Source organism: Macaca fascicularis, chromosome 4 (assembly GCF_037993035.2).
Source record: "Macaca fascicularis isolate 582-1 chromosome 4, T2T-MFA8v1.1".
Taxonomy (NCBI): domain Eukaryota; kingdom Metazoa; phylum Chordata; class Mammalia; order Primates; family Cercopithecidae; genus Macaca; species Macaca fascicularis.
The window spans coordinates 159,730,369-159,746,627 of record NC_088378.1 but is presented as its reverse complement, the minus strand read 5'-3'; the positions used below and the strand labels follow the sequence as shown (position 1 = coordinate 159,746,627).

The following is a 16,259-nucleotide window of genomic DNA, read 5'->3' as shown; positions in this document are numbered from 1 at the left end:
GTGACAGGGAGAGGCATCTCTGGAAGGTGAGGATCCTGGAGAAGCTGGGGAAGACTGCAGCAGCTCTTGGGAGAATGGCCAAGGCCACCTGGTCAACTTTGTTGAGGGTGGAGACCCTGAATCCATGGGCCACCAAATAAGTAGAATCCACAGGAGAAGAGTGATCTGGGCCATAGGAGAGATTCTGCTCTGGCTTTTCAGGTGCCATGGGTAAGGTTATTTCCAACTGAGGGAACCAGAGAAGACTTCATAGAGGTATACTGTGGACATGAAGAGATGAACCAAGCAGCAGCCAGCCCATGGAAGGCCTTGAATGATGTATCAGGAAGGTTTAGTCCGTGGATTGGTTTTAAACGGAGGAGCAACGTGATCAGATTTGTGCTCTAGGAATGTCATTTTGGCAGGACTGTGAGTTAGACTGGAGGAAGTCCACGTTTAAGGCAGATAGATCATTACATCCTCTGAGATGGAGAGTCAGAACTGTGTGGTGCTCCCCAGCAGGGAGTGCCAGTGCAGCACTGAGACTCTCCACTCCTCCCTGCTGTGCTTTTCCAGACCATGCTTCTCCCAGGCAAGCCTGCAATCCACAGGGTTCAACCAGGTTCCCCTCCGGTGCTAGATGATTTCCAGAAATGTGGGGTACAGCGGCAGACTACATCTTCCCAAAAATACCCTGGGGTCTAGTCTGACCCTGAGCCCCTCAAACGTGGAGGATCTCTAGGAAGCTCAATGGCATTGTCATGGAACCCAGCAGTTGGTCCTAGAGTCCAGCAGCCTAGAGTCCCCTGCGGGAGCCTCCTTAACTGTTTCAGCAGCCCACACTTGCCTGGGCCCACCTCTCCAGCAGTCACTCTCACTCCTGCCCCAGTCGTGCACCCAAGCCAGGATCTGCAAAAGCTAATCTTCACAAAGCATCCTCTCAAGGCAGGATGGTCGTCCCTAGGTGACAGAAGAGGGAATTAAGGTTGGCAGCAGTAAAGGCACTTGCAGAGTGACATGGTGTTGGTGGACTTGACCCTAGGGCTGGCTTTAAATCCCGTCCCTGTTGGGAAGTTCCAGCTTTGAAAGGATCTGTTCACATCATACTGGCAAAATTGTAGACATATCTTGTAGACTGGCATGTCTCGGTCTGTTTTGTGTTGCTGTAACAATACCTGAGGCTAGGTAATTTATGAAGAAAAGAGATTTCTTTAGTTCACAGTTCTGCAGACTGGGAATTATGAGAAACATTGTGCTTCTGGTGAGGGCCTCTGGCTGCTTCCACCTATGGAGGAAAGCGGAAGGGGAGCTGGTATGTGCAGAGAGCATATGGCAAGAGAGGAAGCAAAGGAGAGAAACTGAGGAACCCAGACTCTTTTTAACAACCCACCCTCCCTTGGGAACTAATCCGTTCCTGGGAGAGCTAGAACTCATTCACACCCACCACTAACCTATTCATGAGGGATCCACACCCGTTTCCCAGGCACCTCCCACTAGGCCCCACCTGTTAAAGGTTCTACCTCCTGACATCCTTACATTGACAATTAAATTTCACCATGAGTTTTTGCAGGGACAAACTGCATCCAAACCATAGTTTGGCATATCCTAGCAAAGGTTTCCTTGATGGTCCATGGGTGTCCATGAGCAGAAGAGCTCGTCACATGCCTCCTTGCTCCTGCCTCACTATCTGGGCTGCTCCCAAGTCTCTGTTTGACATACTGTGCATTAGACACCACTAATGTCTGGGTTCCTGAAGGCCCTAACGGCCAGTGCAAGTGCACTTGGAGTAGGAAACAAGAGTCAACGGATGCTTGCTGAATAGCACTCATCATGCTGGTGTCTCCAGTTGACACATTTTACCTAAGAGGCCCACCTCAGTGGCCACAGTTTCCAGGTGAGCGCATCTGGTGTTCTGGGTTTATTCTGATGCCCCCTAACTCACGTCTCCCTCTCACCCTCTTTCTGCCGTAGATCCTGGCGCCCCTGTGAAATTGCCTTGTCTGCCAGTGAAACTGTCGCCTCCGCTACCTCCAAAGAAAGTCATGATCTGTATGCCCGTGGGGGGGCCAGACCTCTCACTGGTGTCCTACACAGCCCAGAAGAGCGGCCAGCAGGGCGTGGCCCAGCATCACCACACTGTCCTGCCCTCCCAGATCCAGCACCAGCTGCAGTATGGCAGCCATGGCCAGCACCTCCCCTCCACCACCGGCTCCCTCCCCATGCACCCCTCGGGCTGCAGGATGATAGACGAGCTCAACAAAACGCTGGCCATGACCATGCAGAGGCTGGAAAGGTAAAAGTGGGCACCAGGAGGGAAGACGGGAGGAGAGGGATTGGCTGGGGAGGGGGGCTTAGGGATTTGGACCATGACTTAGGAATGTGAACAAGGGGTCCTCCCCACTGGGGGGGAAATATTTGAAAGTAAAATGAGACAAAAAACTGAAAGTCAAAGCGTGGAAGAAGAAAAATGTTGCCAATTGTAAAGCTCTAGAATAATCACATTTATCCGAAAGAAAACTAACATTCATATATACGTATATGCTTATATATACACACAGTCCTCAGTGTCATCAGTAGGTTCATGAAAATTGCAACTTCAATAAAATAAAATCTCACAAAACCAATTTAACCATAGACTAATTGATACAAACAAGACTTAAGTTCCTACAGCATATTTCTGGTCACAAAAATATCACCAAACTTATTAATAAAGACCAGAACACTTCTAATATTAAACATTGAAATAAATGTGAGCTGTACGTACGTTTAAGAAAGATTAATAAAAACAAGGTAGGTGATTACCCAATTATTCCTGTTCAGGGTGGTGGCCAGCCAGAGCGTGTCCCAGCAGCCCAGGGCACAAGGCGAGATCTGGCCCTGGTCAGACATCATCCCCTCGCAGGGTGCACTCACACCCATACCCACACCCACACTCACTCAGACGTAGGACAGTGTAGACACACCGTTTCACCTGACATGTACATCTTAGGGATGTGAGAGGAAACCTGAGTACATGGAGAAAACCCATGCAGTCGTGGGGAGAACGTGCAAACTCCACACAGACGATGGCCCAAGCTGGGAATCAGTTTTTTTTGTTTTTTTTTTTCTCATCAATGTTATGGTAAAATGACATTGAACGAAATTACCTTATTCAAGGACCTGCTGTATATCCATCTTTGCATACATGTGAGTGTATACACATATACACATGCGTACACACACACATGCACGCACAAATTACGTCTCTATAAGCATTAACATTTTGTGAAAATATGTATACATAGTCGTTAATAGCATTTATTCCTGGGGTGGAGAAATGGGGAGAAAATACTTTTATATTTCATATCTTTCTATACTACTTTTTAATTCTGTGAATATGACTTTTATGATACTCAAAAGAATTCAAATGTAAAATAAGAAAAGATGAGGGTTGGCAGGTGTTGGAGGGAAACAGGAGGGCTGGGGAAGGTGGGAAGATACACCCTGTTCTTGCTGATGGAGGAAGCAGAGTCCCAGGCTCTGATTATATGCGCATGTGCCACTAATATTTGGCCATTATCAAGGCAGCTCCCTCTTTCACCAGAATCTGCCTCCAATCGCTCTTCTGGGAGAGTTGCAAAGATGACCCCACAGGCAGGCCTGCAGCCACGACCCTAACTCACCACCACCTAGGGAGATCTTTCAAACTGGTTCTCAATTACTCTTGATCGTGTGTGCACGCATGATCATGTGTGTGTGTTCAAATACCGCCACCTACCTCTCATCCAAGAAGGGACTGGGATTTCCCACTGGGGCTCTGAGGCACAGTGCTTGACTGAGTGCCCTGGTGTGATAAAAAGAGAGTGTGTCTATGAGGTGCAAAGGATGTGTCTGACTGGGAGCTGAATGCTTGTCCTGGAGTGGTGGCTGCTGGCCACTGGGTCCTATGGATGGAAAGTGGCAGTCTGGAGGTCCCAGCGAATCACCAGAGAGCCAAAAGTGAGATGCACAGGCGGGAGCTTCAGGTTGTGTTTTCCTGACTCTGGGCAGCTTTCTCTACTCCTGCCTGTCAGCTGAGTGTTCTGCGTTTGGGAAAGGAGCAATTCATCTGGAGGTTGCCGTGTCTAGGAATTCTGACTGGATTACTTGTTGTTAACACCTGCCCTTGCTGCAAAAGGAAAAACACAAAATTTAATTTGGCCCCTTGCTATCATTTGCAACTATTCGTTTTATTAATTAGAACAATAATAATTTAAAATGTGGGTGGCACCTTTTAATCTATTACACATACACATTATTGTCACTGTCACTGTCATCTTATTTAATCCTCACATCACCTACGGAAACTGAGCAGATGGAGAAACTAAGGGAGGTTCACTAAGTTCCCCAAAGCCACCTTCTCAAAGGGTGGCCCACAAATAGCTTATCTCATGTCTGCAACCATGTAAGTGCAGACATTGAGAACAAGCTTTTACATACTCTTATAGCAATATGACAGAATAATTTCATGTCTTTTGAATCTTGTCATTATAAAGGGCTTCATTATATTTATATTTGTGTTATATTTTACAAAAGCATCAGTTTGTGATGGATTGAAAATTGAAAGAACTAAACAGTAAGAACTGTTTCTTCCCTGTAGACATTTGGAAAACACTACCCTAGGTAGTAAGTTGAGAGGCCAAGCCTCCAGCCTGGGCCTCTCCAAGTCCAGAGCTCTTTGTATTAACACACAGCTGCTTCCTAAGGACAAGTAGCAGCCAATGTCATTGCCGCCGCCCCCAACCCCATGTCTACATGCACCCAGTAGGTTTTCATATCACTCATGAGTTTCAATCATCAGAAAAGATACTTAGATAGTATATTAATAAGATATTGCTAAATATGCTTCCACTTAAAACAAACACCATATTAAAAGGTTTAGTTAAAGATGCTAACTGACAAGTTTTGTAATACCTGTGGGTATTTGTGGGATATTTCAGTTTAATTTAGACCAATGGGTAGATCTAGTGGGATATGGGAATTTTGTGGGGGGCTGGATATGCAGCATGATCTCAGCTGCAGAGCCAAGGCAGTCTCTGTGCTTTGTCCCAACCCAGATTCATTTCCTCCTTCCATCTCCTTCACTTCCCACTAGAGGTCAAAGCATACGGTTGTCCTAACAGATCAACCAGGATGCAGAGATTCATGCATGCATCAGTTTGACAAGATCGCCCCCCCAGAGAAAGAGTGGCCCTCCTCCCAAACAAAGATTGGAGAGATTTTTCTGAGTGTCCCCAATCATCTCCAGGAAGAGTCTGAGAGTAGGCCAAGGTCACAGGCCACACTTTTCAGTGTGGGGAGGGAATCACTAGCTGTCCTGGGTAATTTCCTCCTGATTTTTACTACCTAAAAATTCTCCCTGTTGCCTGTCAACATGATTTCATTCTTGTTCTAACCAAGTTTTATACAGAAAGGAAGAATCATTTCTCTATCCTCCTGGCAATTTCCAGTGACCCCAAAAAAAACTCTGCAAGAAGGGAGAGGCATTACCAAACACTCAGACATCCTGCCTTCAGAGTTCCTTGGACCGACCCCCGTTTGTGCCATTGCTGCCCCCTGAAATCTCAGAGAATGTCACCATAGGTCATTGGTCCAGACAGACAGTCCAATCCTGATGAAAAAGTTATAGGTAATGTAAAAAGTTGAATGGTGAATTAAACAGCATCAATGCCTGACACTGGACTGTACATTTGCACAAGTCCTCTTATCACTGAAGGGGGCCTTGAAGACCATCCAGGTCACTGCCCACAGCAGTGTTCCTGACCATTTATCCCCTGACCATTTATCCAACAGGACCTTCCCCAGCTCCCAACATAGCCTGCTCCATTGTCAAGAAGGTCTGTACAAAGTCCCCTCTCTATTAAAAGTTTTACTTATTGAAATTTGTATCTGCCCCTTCCTGATCTTACTTCTAATCTTCCTTTCCTGTAAAAGATTTTTAAATCTTTGAAGATAGCTACCACTCCCTTCATCTAAGGACTTCTCTAGATCTTATGCCATCTTGTTTATGTTCCCCTGAGATTATACCAAATCTGCTCTGATTTATATGGAGAAGATATTGTTTCATTTATATTTTTTATTTTTGAGACAGTATCTCACTCTGGCACCCAGGCCGTAGTGCAGTGGCATGATCGTGGCTCTCTGCAGTCTCAACCTTCCAGGCTCAAGCAATTCTCCCACCTCAGCCTCCTGAGTAACTGGGACCACAGGCGCATGCCACCACGCCCAGTTAATTATTTTTTATTATATTTTGTGTAGAGATGGAGTTTTGTCATGTTGCCCAGGCTGGCATCAAACTCATGGTCTAAAGTGATCCTCCTGCCTCAGCCTTCCAAAGTTCTGGCATTACAGGTGTAAGCCATGGCACACACCTGCAGAGAAGTTCTTAGACATTACCCTGCCTAAGCCTGCTTGATGGCACTAAACAATGGTGTGTTTATTTACAGCTTTGCCTCACAAAATTTGGGGGAAGGAGCTAGAGTTCACCTGAAGCAAATTTAAAGGGTCATATTTATTCAGAATCACAGGGCTGCCCTAGGCAGTGGGGGCCAAGCTGGTGACATCACCCACCCCTACTTCAGGACCAAGTATGTGGGTTCCAGAATTAACTGCCAGAGTTTGAATCTTAGAACCACGTATTAGCTGTGTGACCCAAAGCGTGTAGCTCAACCTCTTTTTGATTTTCATTCCTTGTCTGTAAAATAAAGATAATCATAATGCCAGCAGCCTCATTAGGGTCATTTGTGAGGATCAGATTATTTAACGAATCCAATCAGTGAGGTTATTGCATGTCACACAGTAAGCAGCTAACAAATGGTGTTGAACATTAGCTGGCATGGAAAATTTGTCTTCAGTGACGCTAGAATGGTTTTGATCCAAACTTGTTGGAGATTTTTGTTTGTTTGGGTAAGTTTCCTCAAATTAGATTATCTTCATTCCCCTCACACTTTTTGTGGTGAGCCACATCTTTTTGAAGGTGATGTTTTATCGTTTCAAATTTTTTTTTTTGGCGTTTAGATTCCCCTCAACTTTCCATTCTAATAAATAACACTGCATTTTTTCCCATTTTTGTACTTAAATCTTTGCTAGCCTTTACTCTTGTTTTTAAGAAACAAGCTTTTCTTAAAGTCATTAAAGAGTTGAATTCATGGTTATTTAGTGACCCCGTTGTGGAAAGACCTTTTATTTGTTTATTTTTATTTTTATTTCAATAGTTTTTGGGGAACAGGTAGTGTTTGGTTACATGGATAAGTTCTTTAGTGGTGATTTCTGAGGTTTGGGTGCACCCGTCATCTGAGAAGTGTACACTGTACCCAATGTGTAGTCTTTTATCCCTCACCTGCCTCGCACCCTTCCCCCTGAGTCCCCAGCGTCCATTGTATCATTTTTATGCCTTTGTTATCATTTCAAAGATGATGCAGTGTTTTTATTTTTAAATATCTGCAGTAAGCTCCATGATCTAGTTGGCATTGATCCTAGAAGTCAGATGTAAAGTCCTAATCAGGACTCCTTTTCTTTCTGATCTTAATTCGGCTGCTCTGTTCTGTGTGTTCTAGTCTCCTATTAGTAAAATGAAGGTGGAATGTGGACCCATGTTGACCCTGAAAGAATTTTAGGAAGATTCTTAATGGACTGCACTTTAAAGAAGTCTTTCCCTTCTCAATTAGAGGCAACTTCATACTCTCAGTCGCTCATGCCAAAAACCTGGAGTCACCCTTGACCCTTTCCTTTCTCTGGTCCCCCACATCTAACCATCTGCAAATCCTATCTGGTCCACACTGTACACACACAGGGATAAGATCAACACTTCCACGTGCTCCTGCTTCCCCGGCCTGAACCTCAGTTGGCCTTGCCTGGCTTGCTGCAGTTTCCCCCACCTGTTCTTCTGTGTCCATATCTGCTCTGCAGCCTGTCCCCACCACAGCAGCCCAGGAGACAGGGTTTGAGAAAGTCAGATAGTGACTGTCTTTGTCAGCTAGGACTGCCATTACAAAAAAAACCACACACGGCCGGGCATGGTGGCTCACCCCTGTAATCCCAGCACTTTGGGAGGCTGAGGCGGGCGGATCATGACGTCAGGAGATCGAGACCATCCTGGCTAACACGGTGAAACTCCGTCTCTACTAAAAATATAAAAAATGAGCCAGGCATAGTGGCAGGCACCTGTAGTCCCAGCTACTTGGGAGGCTGAGGCAGGAGAATGGCATGAACCCGGGAGGCGGAGCTTGCAGTGAGCCCAGGCCACACCACTGCACTCCAGCCTGGGTGACAGAGCAAGACTCCATCTCAAAAAAAAAAAAAAAAAAAAAAAACACACACACACACACAGAATGGGTGACTTAGATGACAGAAATTTATTGTCTTTCAGTTCTGGAGGCTCGAAGTCTGAGATCAAGGTGTCAGTAGGGTTTTTTTCTTTGGGGCCTCTCTCCTTGGCTTGTAGAGGTGATGTCTCCTCTCTGTGTCCTCACGTGGTCTTCCCTCTGTGTGTGGCTGTTCCTCGTCTCTGCTTATAAGGACACCAGTGATGGTGGATTAGGGCCCACACCAGTGACATCATTGTAACTCCCTCACCTCCTTAAAGACCCTGCTTCCAAATACAGTCACATTCTGAGGCACTGGGACTTAGGACTTCAACGTACGAATTTATCTGGGGACACAGCTCAGCTCTTAACAATGGCTGTGCCCAAAATACTCCTGTTACCATCCAGCTCGCTAAGAGTAAAAAGCGAAATCCTCCCCGTGACCCAGAAGCCCACTCCCACTCCCAGTTCTTTTGCAAAGAAAAATCTACTTACTCTTCAAGACATTAGTAAAATTCCAGGTCCTCTGTGACCCCTTCTCAGACTCTGGTACAGAGCTCTGCCCTCCTGCACACACCCCTGTTGCACCCTTGCATTGGGTTATGTGTTTCTCTCTATATTCTCTGTTTAATGTGGACAGGAACCGTCCTTGTCTCCTCACCTGCTATGGTTTGAGCATCTCTCCTCCAAAATTCAGGGGTTGAAACCTGAGTATTAATGGACTGCCCCTGTGGTCTCCCTCGCTTCATCGGCTCCCCTCTGTGTTGCTCCCTCCTCCCTCACACAGCAACCTTCCCGCTATTCTCGCACATTCTTAGACATGCTAGATGCCTTCTGATGGGGCCTTGGCACCGTCTGTTCCCCTGGATGGATTGCCCTTCCCTCAGATATCCTCAGGGCTCCTACACTTACCTGCCCCGGGTCTCTACTCAAATGTCACGTACTCAACGAGGCCCTTCCTGTTCAAAATGGCAACCGTCCTCGCAACCCAGCCTGTTCCCCAGCTCCTTGTATTCTTATCAAAGCATTTTTCACCATCTAATATTTTGTGTCATTTGCCTTTCGTTCAGTTTGTTGCTCTTCTCACCTAATAGAACATACAGTCCACAAGGGCAGCAACTGTTTTGTTCATGGCCGTATCCAGAGTGCCTACAACAGGGCCTGGCTTATAGGTTTGAGTGAGTGAGTGAGTGAGTGAGTGAGTGAGTGAGTGAGTGAGTGAGTGAAAAAATAACTGAATGAATGGAGAGCCTCTCATAGCTACAGTGATATTCTTTCGCTTATTAATCTGCTTCCTATCGATGGATTGAGTTCTCACAAGGCATATGTTATATAAATATTAAGCAGTATTAGTGGTCTTTAACCTTTTATATTTTCTTTATTCTAACAATTTGAACTATTCCCTCTGTTTGGAATGCATTCTCTTCCATCCCATCCTCTACTACCCACAGCAGCTTCTTTCACAAAGAAAAATTCTTGTTCTTCAAGACATTATTAAAATACCAGGTCCTCTGTGATCCCTTCTCAGATTCCTATACAGAGCTTTGCCCTCCTGCACACACCCCTTTTGCATGCTTGCATCAGGTTATGTGTTTCTCTAGATATTCTCTCTTTAATGTGGACAAGAACCATCCTTGTCTGCCCATATGGTATGGTTTTAGTATCTCTCTTCCAAAATTCAGGAGTTGAAACTTAATGGCCAATGTGATAGTATTAATGAGTGGGGCCTTTAAGAGATGATTAGGCCATGAGGGCTCCTCCCTCGTGAATGACATTAAGACCCTTGTGAAAGGGACTTCAAACAGCAGCATAAAGCTCTCTTGGCCTTCCACCATGGGAGGATGTTGCATTTCTCCCAGCCGGAGGATGCAACCCTCACCAGACAGCCAAACCTGTCAGCGCCTTGATCTTGGACTTTCCAGCCCCCAGAACTGTGAGGAAACACATTTCTGTTCTTTTTAAATTACCCAGTCTCGGGTATTTTATTATAGCAGCACAAATGGGCCACAATGGCTCTCGACCCTTAATCTGCCATAGTACCTCTCATGTAGGAAGTATTGTGAAACTATTTGTGGAGTGGGTTTCATTCAAAGTTACTCTAATCTTTGAAATAGAAAAATATCTTACTATTACGATCAATGTTTTGTTATAAACTGTCTCAATTATAGAAACAGGCTTTTGCATACTTATCTGGCAGTGGAGATACATGATCACAAAGGTCGTTTTCCCAAGCAGGCTTATTCATTGCACTCCGTATGTGCTGACCCCTGTGACTTTCCCAAATGTGGGAAACTTGACTGCATAATTTGTGGTAGTGGGGGACTGTGTTCGTGCTTTCCCCTGAAAAAAAACAAAGGAAGAAAAGAAACTGGCTTTTGTGTGGATCCACTCCTGCTTCCCCAGTTGGGCCATTCCTGTTGTGTTGTGTTTGATGTTAGAAGCAACATACAAAGTTCCTCCCTTCAAGTTAAACCTAGGTCTTTGCTTGTCATGTCTGGTAATATCAAACTAGAGCTCCAGATACTATAATTTTGATTATGAACCTAAGTCATCATTGAAGTACATTTTCCCTTCTTATTAATTCTCTTGGAGCAAATCCTTAATGAATGATAAAATGGGAGAGAGGTTATCATCCTCAGCTAAGGTAGGGATGCTAAGATTGCTAAGGTGTAGGGAATCGTATTTGATAGTCCAGCTCTATCCGGTGTCCTCAAACTAAACCTGAAAGTTAACTTCCAGCATTTTATGCTGAGACCTCAAAAATAGGAGCAATCATGTAAGGAGGAGAAAGGCAATGCTGGTACATCCTAGACGGATTAGAGGAAGGAGTGTGTTGGTAGACCAGGTGAGTTCACATGGGAAGAATAATTGAAATCTCTGAGTTTGATCTAAAAAGGCAAAATATGAATGAGTTTTTGCTACTAGTATCATTCATGCATGCTATCAACTGATGCAAAATATCAGTAGATATTTTTAATGATGCCTTATTTACACCCAGTGAGTTTTAGTTTAGGAAAATTTTAAGTATCATACATTTAGTTCTGATGGAAATTGCCACCTATGGGCCTTATAAATGAAAAAGTAAATACGTTTCTAATAAATTCATTCTTTATCTACCTCTTCCTGTCCAAAGTCCCTGAGCAGCTAGATGAAGAAAGCTCTGATATTTGCTAGGAAAAAAATTCAGGCAATTACTGACTTGTAAATCTTGAATGAAAACAGGCCCTGCGAAAAGAAAGGATGGTACCTGTGTTTGCTTAGCAAACAAGATCCACCAATTCTTTGCTCAGTGCATTTTCTAGACCGGGCTCCGTGCTTGGCACTGGGGATGTAACAGTGAATAAAATACAGAAGATACCCTCAGTGCAGCTTAGAACCTGCTGGGAGTATAGACTGGGCAGATCAGTTACCGTGAGAGTACAGGGAAGGAGAAGAATGGACAACAGGAATGTCAACTGGTCTATGAAATTCGGAGTTGTCTTCTCTGAAGAACTGCATTTAAACTAAAAGCTAAAAGAAAGGAATAACCAGATGGAGAGGAGAAAGGGAATGAGAGAACATATAGGCAGATTAGAGGAAGGGGTGATATACTATCTCCAGATAGTGAATGAGGTTTTTAATAAGAAAAGGAAGTTGGCATTTATTCTCCAGGTTTTTAGAAGACATAGCATAGAGAATGAGATTGATGACATAACATTGTAATCAGATATAAGGAAGAACCAACAGAGAGGACACTGAAGATTTTTAAGAAAAATCAGGCCAACAGGAGTCCCAAATGGTTTACTCATGTATTTATGTAGAGAAAAAACATACAGGTGGGATCAGCTGCTAAGGACATATTCAACTCTGTAACTGCAGATTAGATATATTGAAGTAGGTTAACTCTCATGTGAAATTTTGGAGAAATAGAATGGCTTTACCTCTGCTGGCATATTTGATGTACATCTGTGTTAGCATGGATAAGCCAGTCCAATCTGGATGGTCAACTAGATGCAGGAAAGTTCCAGAATCGTCTTGAACTCTTAGCAACACCCATTGATCACTGCATGCCAAGCATTGTAATAGGCACAGAATGACAAAGCAATCTTTCCTTTAACATAATGACATTGATAAGTTCATACAAATAGTTTATTATTTCTTATAATTTCCCCTTTTTGCATTTACATATTAGCTGGAGATTGTCAAGAATATTGAAAAAGGAATAGTTTTTACATTAGACAGAAGAAATTGAAATCAGTAGACCCCGAAATCCCTCCAAGCTCTAGAATTCTATTATCCCATGATTATTTTTAGGCCTTTCAAAGAGTGTAATACAATTTATAATCCTTGGATAAATACATTTCATGGTGACAATTACTTTTCTTCATGTTGCCTCAAAGGTCACAGGAAATTCTAAAGAATAATTCTGGCTGCTAAACTAGATGATCCCTAGGGTTTCTTTTAGCCTTAACAGTCTAACATAATTATTGTATTGGCTTGTGTCTGTAATGTTTCACCTGCTAATTAGGGTGTTCCCTGATAATACACAGATGTGAATCAGTGCCTCAGCAAGAATGAAACTCTGAATACCTAGGTGTTATTTGCTTGTGAAGTGGTGTTGCTGTGAAGTTCCGTGTTTCTTCATGACATAACAAATGGCCTACATTGTTAAATGAAATATGTTTCCAGGGAAAGATTCTCTTCTTATGGTGATGATCATCTCTTCAGCATCTCACACAATTCCAGTTAGACATTTGTCCTTGCCCCTTGGAAGCCAGCACTGTCAATCTCTTACTTTAGGTCAGTTATTTGCTTTTAAAGCCTATATTTATCATCTTTAATTGGCTACACGTACATGTTGTTTTTCAGATTTAACTGCTATTCCAAGGTACAGATGTGGTTTTAGTGCAAAGTAATGTCATTATGAGCAAGACCTGTCCTTCCCTATAAGGTTGGCAAGGAAACTGTCTAACCAATTTCCTAAGTTAATTGTTTAAGGAAAGTTAAAATGAGACCGTACAAACCATTAACACCTTTTTAAGGCTAAGAAGATGAAAAAAAAAGGAAGTGTGTTTTCAAAAGAAAGTGAATCTGCTTTTGATTTTTTTTTTTTGTTTCCTTCAATAGAAATCCTGCCCTTTTCCAGTGCACAAATATTGATTATTTGATCTTAGAAACCGTTGTCCAGAAAGTTTTGTGAATCAAAACTATTAAAATACTAAAGGAAATATTTTAATAAATTAGCGGGTAATATCTATAATGACTAATTTATGATAAATTGTTGGTGTTGACATGCACTCCTAGTTAAAACAGCAGCTCTCAGCGTTGATGTCCAGGAAGCACACTGCACCAGCATTGCCTTCTAATTTCGCAATTGCCTGTGAGGTGGGCACCTAGGTTTCTCCATTTAACTGATGAGGAGCCAAAGACCAAGAGACTAGGTTAGCGAATGGTCCAACTGGGACTTGCGCAGTCCTGCTGACTCTGTGTCCTGCCTTTTTAGTACCCATGCTCAACCAAGCATGCTAGAACACCCACCAGCGTCTAGGGACAAAGTCAAATAGAAAAGCCACCGCCGGTTTCTCCATCAGAAATAGAGAATGCTGGGAGGGATGGGCTGTTGGTCAGACTCTGTGTGTCTTATGGTTTTGTTCATCACATCCCAATCCCAGACAGTATTTCAGAAATGTGGGTCATTCATTGGTCCCTGAAAGGACAGAGGCTGTGAACAAATTAATTTAAATCCATTACCACTGTTGGAAAAAAAAAACTCAAAATACGTTTTCTATTCAGGAAGGCTCAGTGCCCTCGTCTATATATAGAACAGCATAGTTTCTTGCTGACTAAAGTTCAACAAAAAACAAAAGCTTTAATGTTACATGTCTTATCTTAGAAGGCCAATCCTAGGCCATGATAAACCACACAATGTATGCCTGCTTTCCTAAAAAGAAGCTGATTAACTATTTTCTTGGGCTACAGTGGTTATTTCTGCTATTTTTCAGCCTCAGGCACTGCAATTTGCAGCATAATTTCTCACACATTTTTGGTCTCCAGGAGGAAAGTGGCTGATTGTTCTCTCTCTCCTCTGAAAACTCACTTCCTAACTCATGCAGACTAAATTACAAAAGCTGTTCCTGTTGAAGTTTAATTTGGTTTTCAGTGTCATATTTGTAGATTATAAATTTTCTCTGTCCTTTGAGGAGATTAATGTCTTTTTTTTTTAACAATGGATGCATTTAAAATCAGATACCAGAAAGCAATATTCCCTTTATTACATGTTTTTCTTTAGAAATGATAGTGAAATGGATCCCACCTACTTTAGAGAAAGATTAAGGATTTAAAAGAGACAATGATTTTCAATTTTATGACCTGCACTTGATTCCCTACAACAGTTTCAAAGGTGTTTGCCAGCCAGTAATTCTCCTCCCATGGATGGGTCACAGTGATTTCCTACTCATCAGCCTGTACCATGGAATGGAGATAAAGTGATTATTACAAAGCTCCCTTGAAAAGGGAGTGACTCTTATAATGACCTGGACTCACGGTAGATGTCTTGGCATTCATTCCTGTATGAATGACTGAAAGTAAGGTCTGTGCTTTACCCTTATCCAGTAATGAACATGAAAGGTAAGTCAGTCTCTTCATTTTTGAAGTCTAGAGAACCCTTAAAAACATTCAGCCATTGAAATGGTAGGAAAAGTCCAGGCACGGTGGCTCACTCCTGTAATCCTAACAACTTCGGGAGCCCAGGAGTTTGAGACCAGTCTGGGCAACATAGCGAGACCCCATCTCTACAAAAAAAATCAAAAAATTAGCCAGGTGTGGTGACATGCACCTGTTAGTCCCAGCTACTCAGGAGACTGAGGCAGGAGGATTGCTTGAGCCCAAAGGTCCAAGGCTGCAATGAGCTATTAAAAAAGAAAAGAAAAGAAAAGAAGTGGTAGAAAAAGGGAAGGAAGACAGAAATGGTTATCTGCCTGGGCTCTCAACCTGTGCATCTCCTACTTAGTTTAACAGAGTCAAAGAGAAGAGTTGAGTGTTCCAAGAAGAAGTCTTGGTAAAGGTCATTCTTGGTGTGAACAAGACCAGGTGAAGAGAGTACAGCTTTTCACCTCCCTAAGGTGTCCTGTAGATGTGATGAGAGGAAGGCAGTTTTAAATGTGTGCCTTTTATCGATTCGGGACTGCCATTTTCCTCTCAAGCTTTCCAAATACATCTCTTTTCAGTGTTGTGCAAATAGCAAGCCTTCTGTTTTAGGGATACTTCTGTTCATTCTTTTCTGTTCATTTAAGCTGTTCCATCCTCTAGGGGAAAATAAGGACGAAACAACGTCCTCATCCTTGTGAGCTTACTCATTAGTGGGAGCAACAGGTAATAAGCCTATGAATATGTAATATGATGTCAGGCGGGGACAGGGCACTGAAGAACCATCATGCAGGGTCCTGGGAGGAGTGTGGTGGTGATGCCTCTCTATCCTCCAGGAGATGTGTCATTAAAGTGGCCACAATAGACAAGAAACCCACCGCATGCCCCTTTTCATCACCAGCGCTCCATTGTGCAAGGCTGGATTATCCAGCCTGGTAATTATTCTGTCCTCCCTCTTGTCGCCTATTCTTTCTGCACACCTACTCACCCTCAGCCGTGTGCTACTTACACAAAACTTGTATCCCCAAGTCTAGAATTCAAACCCCCTCCCTACGTGTTCCACAATAGCCCTCATCATGGGACTCTTCACAGCAAAATTCATAGCGAGAGAGTAGCTGGATTGTGTGAACATCTGTTATCCTTGCTTTTTGTTATAAAAATATTATATTCCATGGTTTTTAAAATTTGCAGTATAAATTGCATTTCATAGTCAGCATATACATCTATGGAAAAAATGATGGGCTTTGCTGATTCTCCAGGAGAAGGCAACGTGGTTCATGGAAAGAACACAGGGCCTGGGTGGGAAGACCTGAGTTCACATCCTGCTGTGATCAC

General features: G+C 43.3%; 1 protein-coding gene and 1 non-coding gene across 26 annotated transcripts in view; both read left to right on the top strand.

Annotated features, from left to right (window-relative positions):
- The window catches only part of PHACTR1 (phosphatase and actin regulator 1), a 580,504-nt gene that overhangs the window by 495,290 nt on the left and 68,955 nt on the right, over positions 1-16,259 (top strand). For all 25 annotated transcript variants that reach the window (XM_065544413.2, XM_005554017.5, XM_065544412.2 and 22 more), the window contains one exon: positions 1,951-2,272. In XM_065544413.2, the coding sequence (XP_065400485.1) occupies positions 1,951-2,272 (322 nt within the window). The remainder of the gene's footprint in view (positions 1-1,950; positions 2,273-16,259) is intronic.
- On the top strand, positions 10,483-10,643 carry LOC123573279 (U1 spliceosomal RNA). Its single transcript, XR_006697995.1, has one exon. It is a non-coding gene; the product is annotated as a U1 spliceosomal RNA (small nuclear RNA).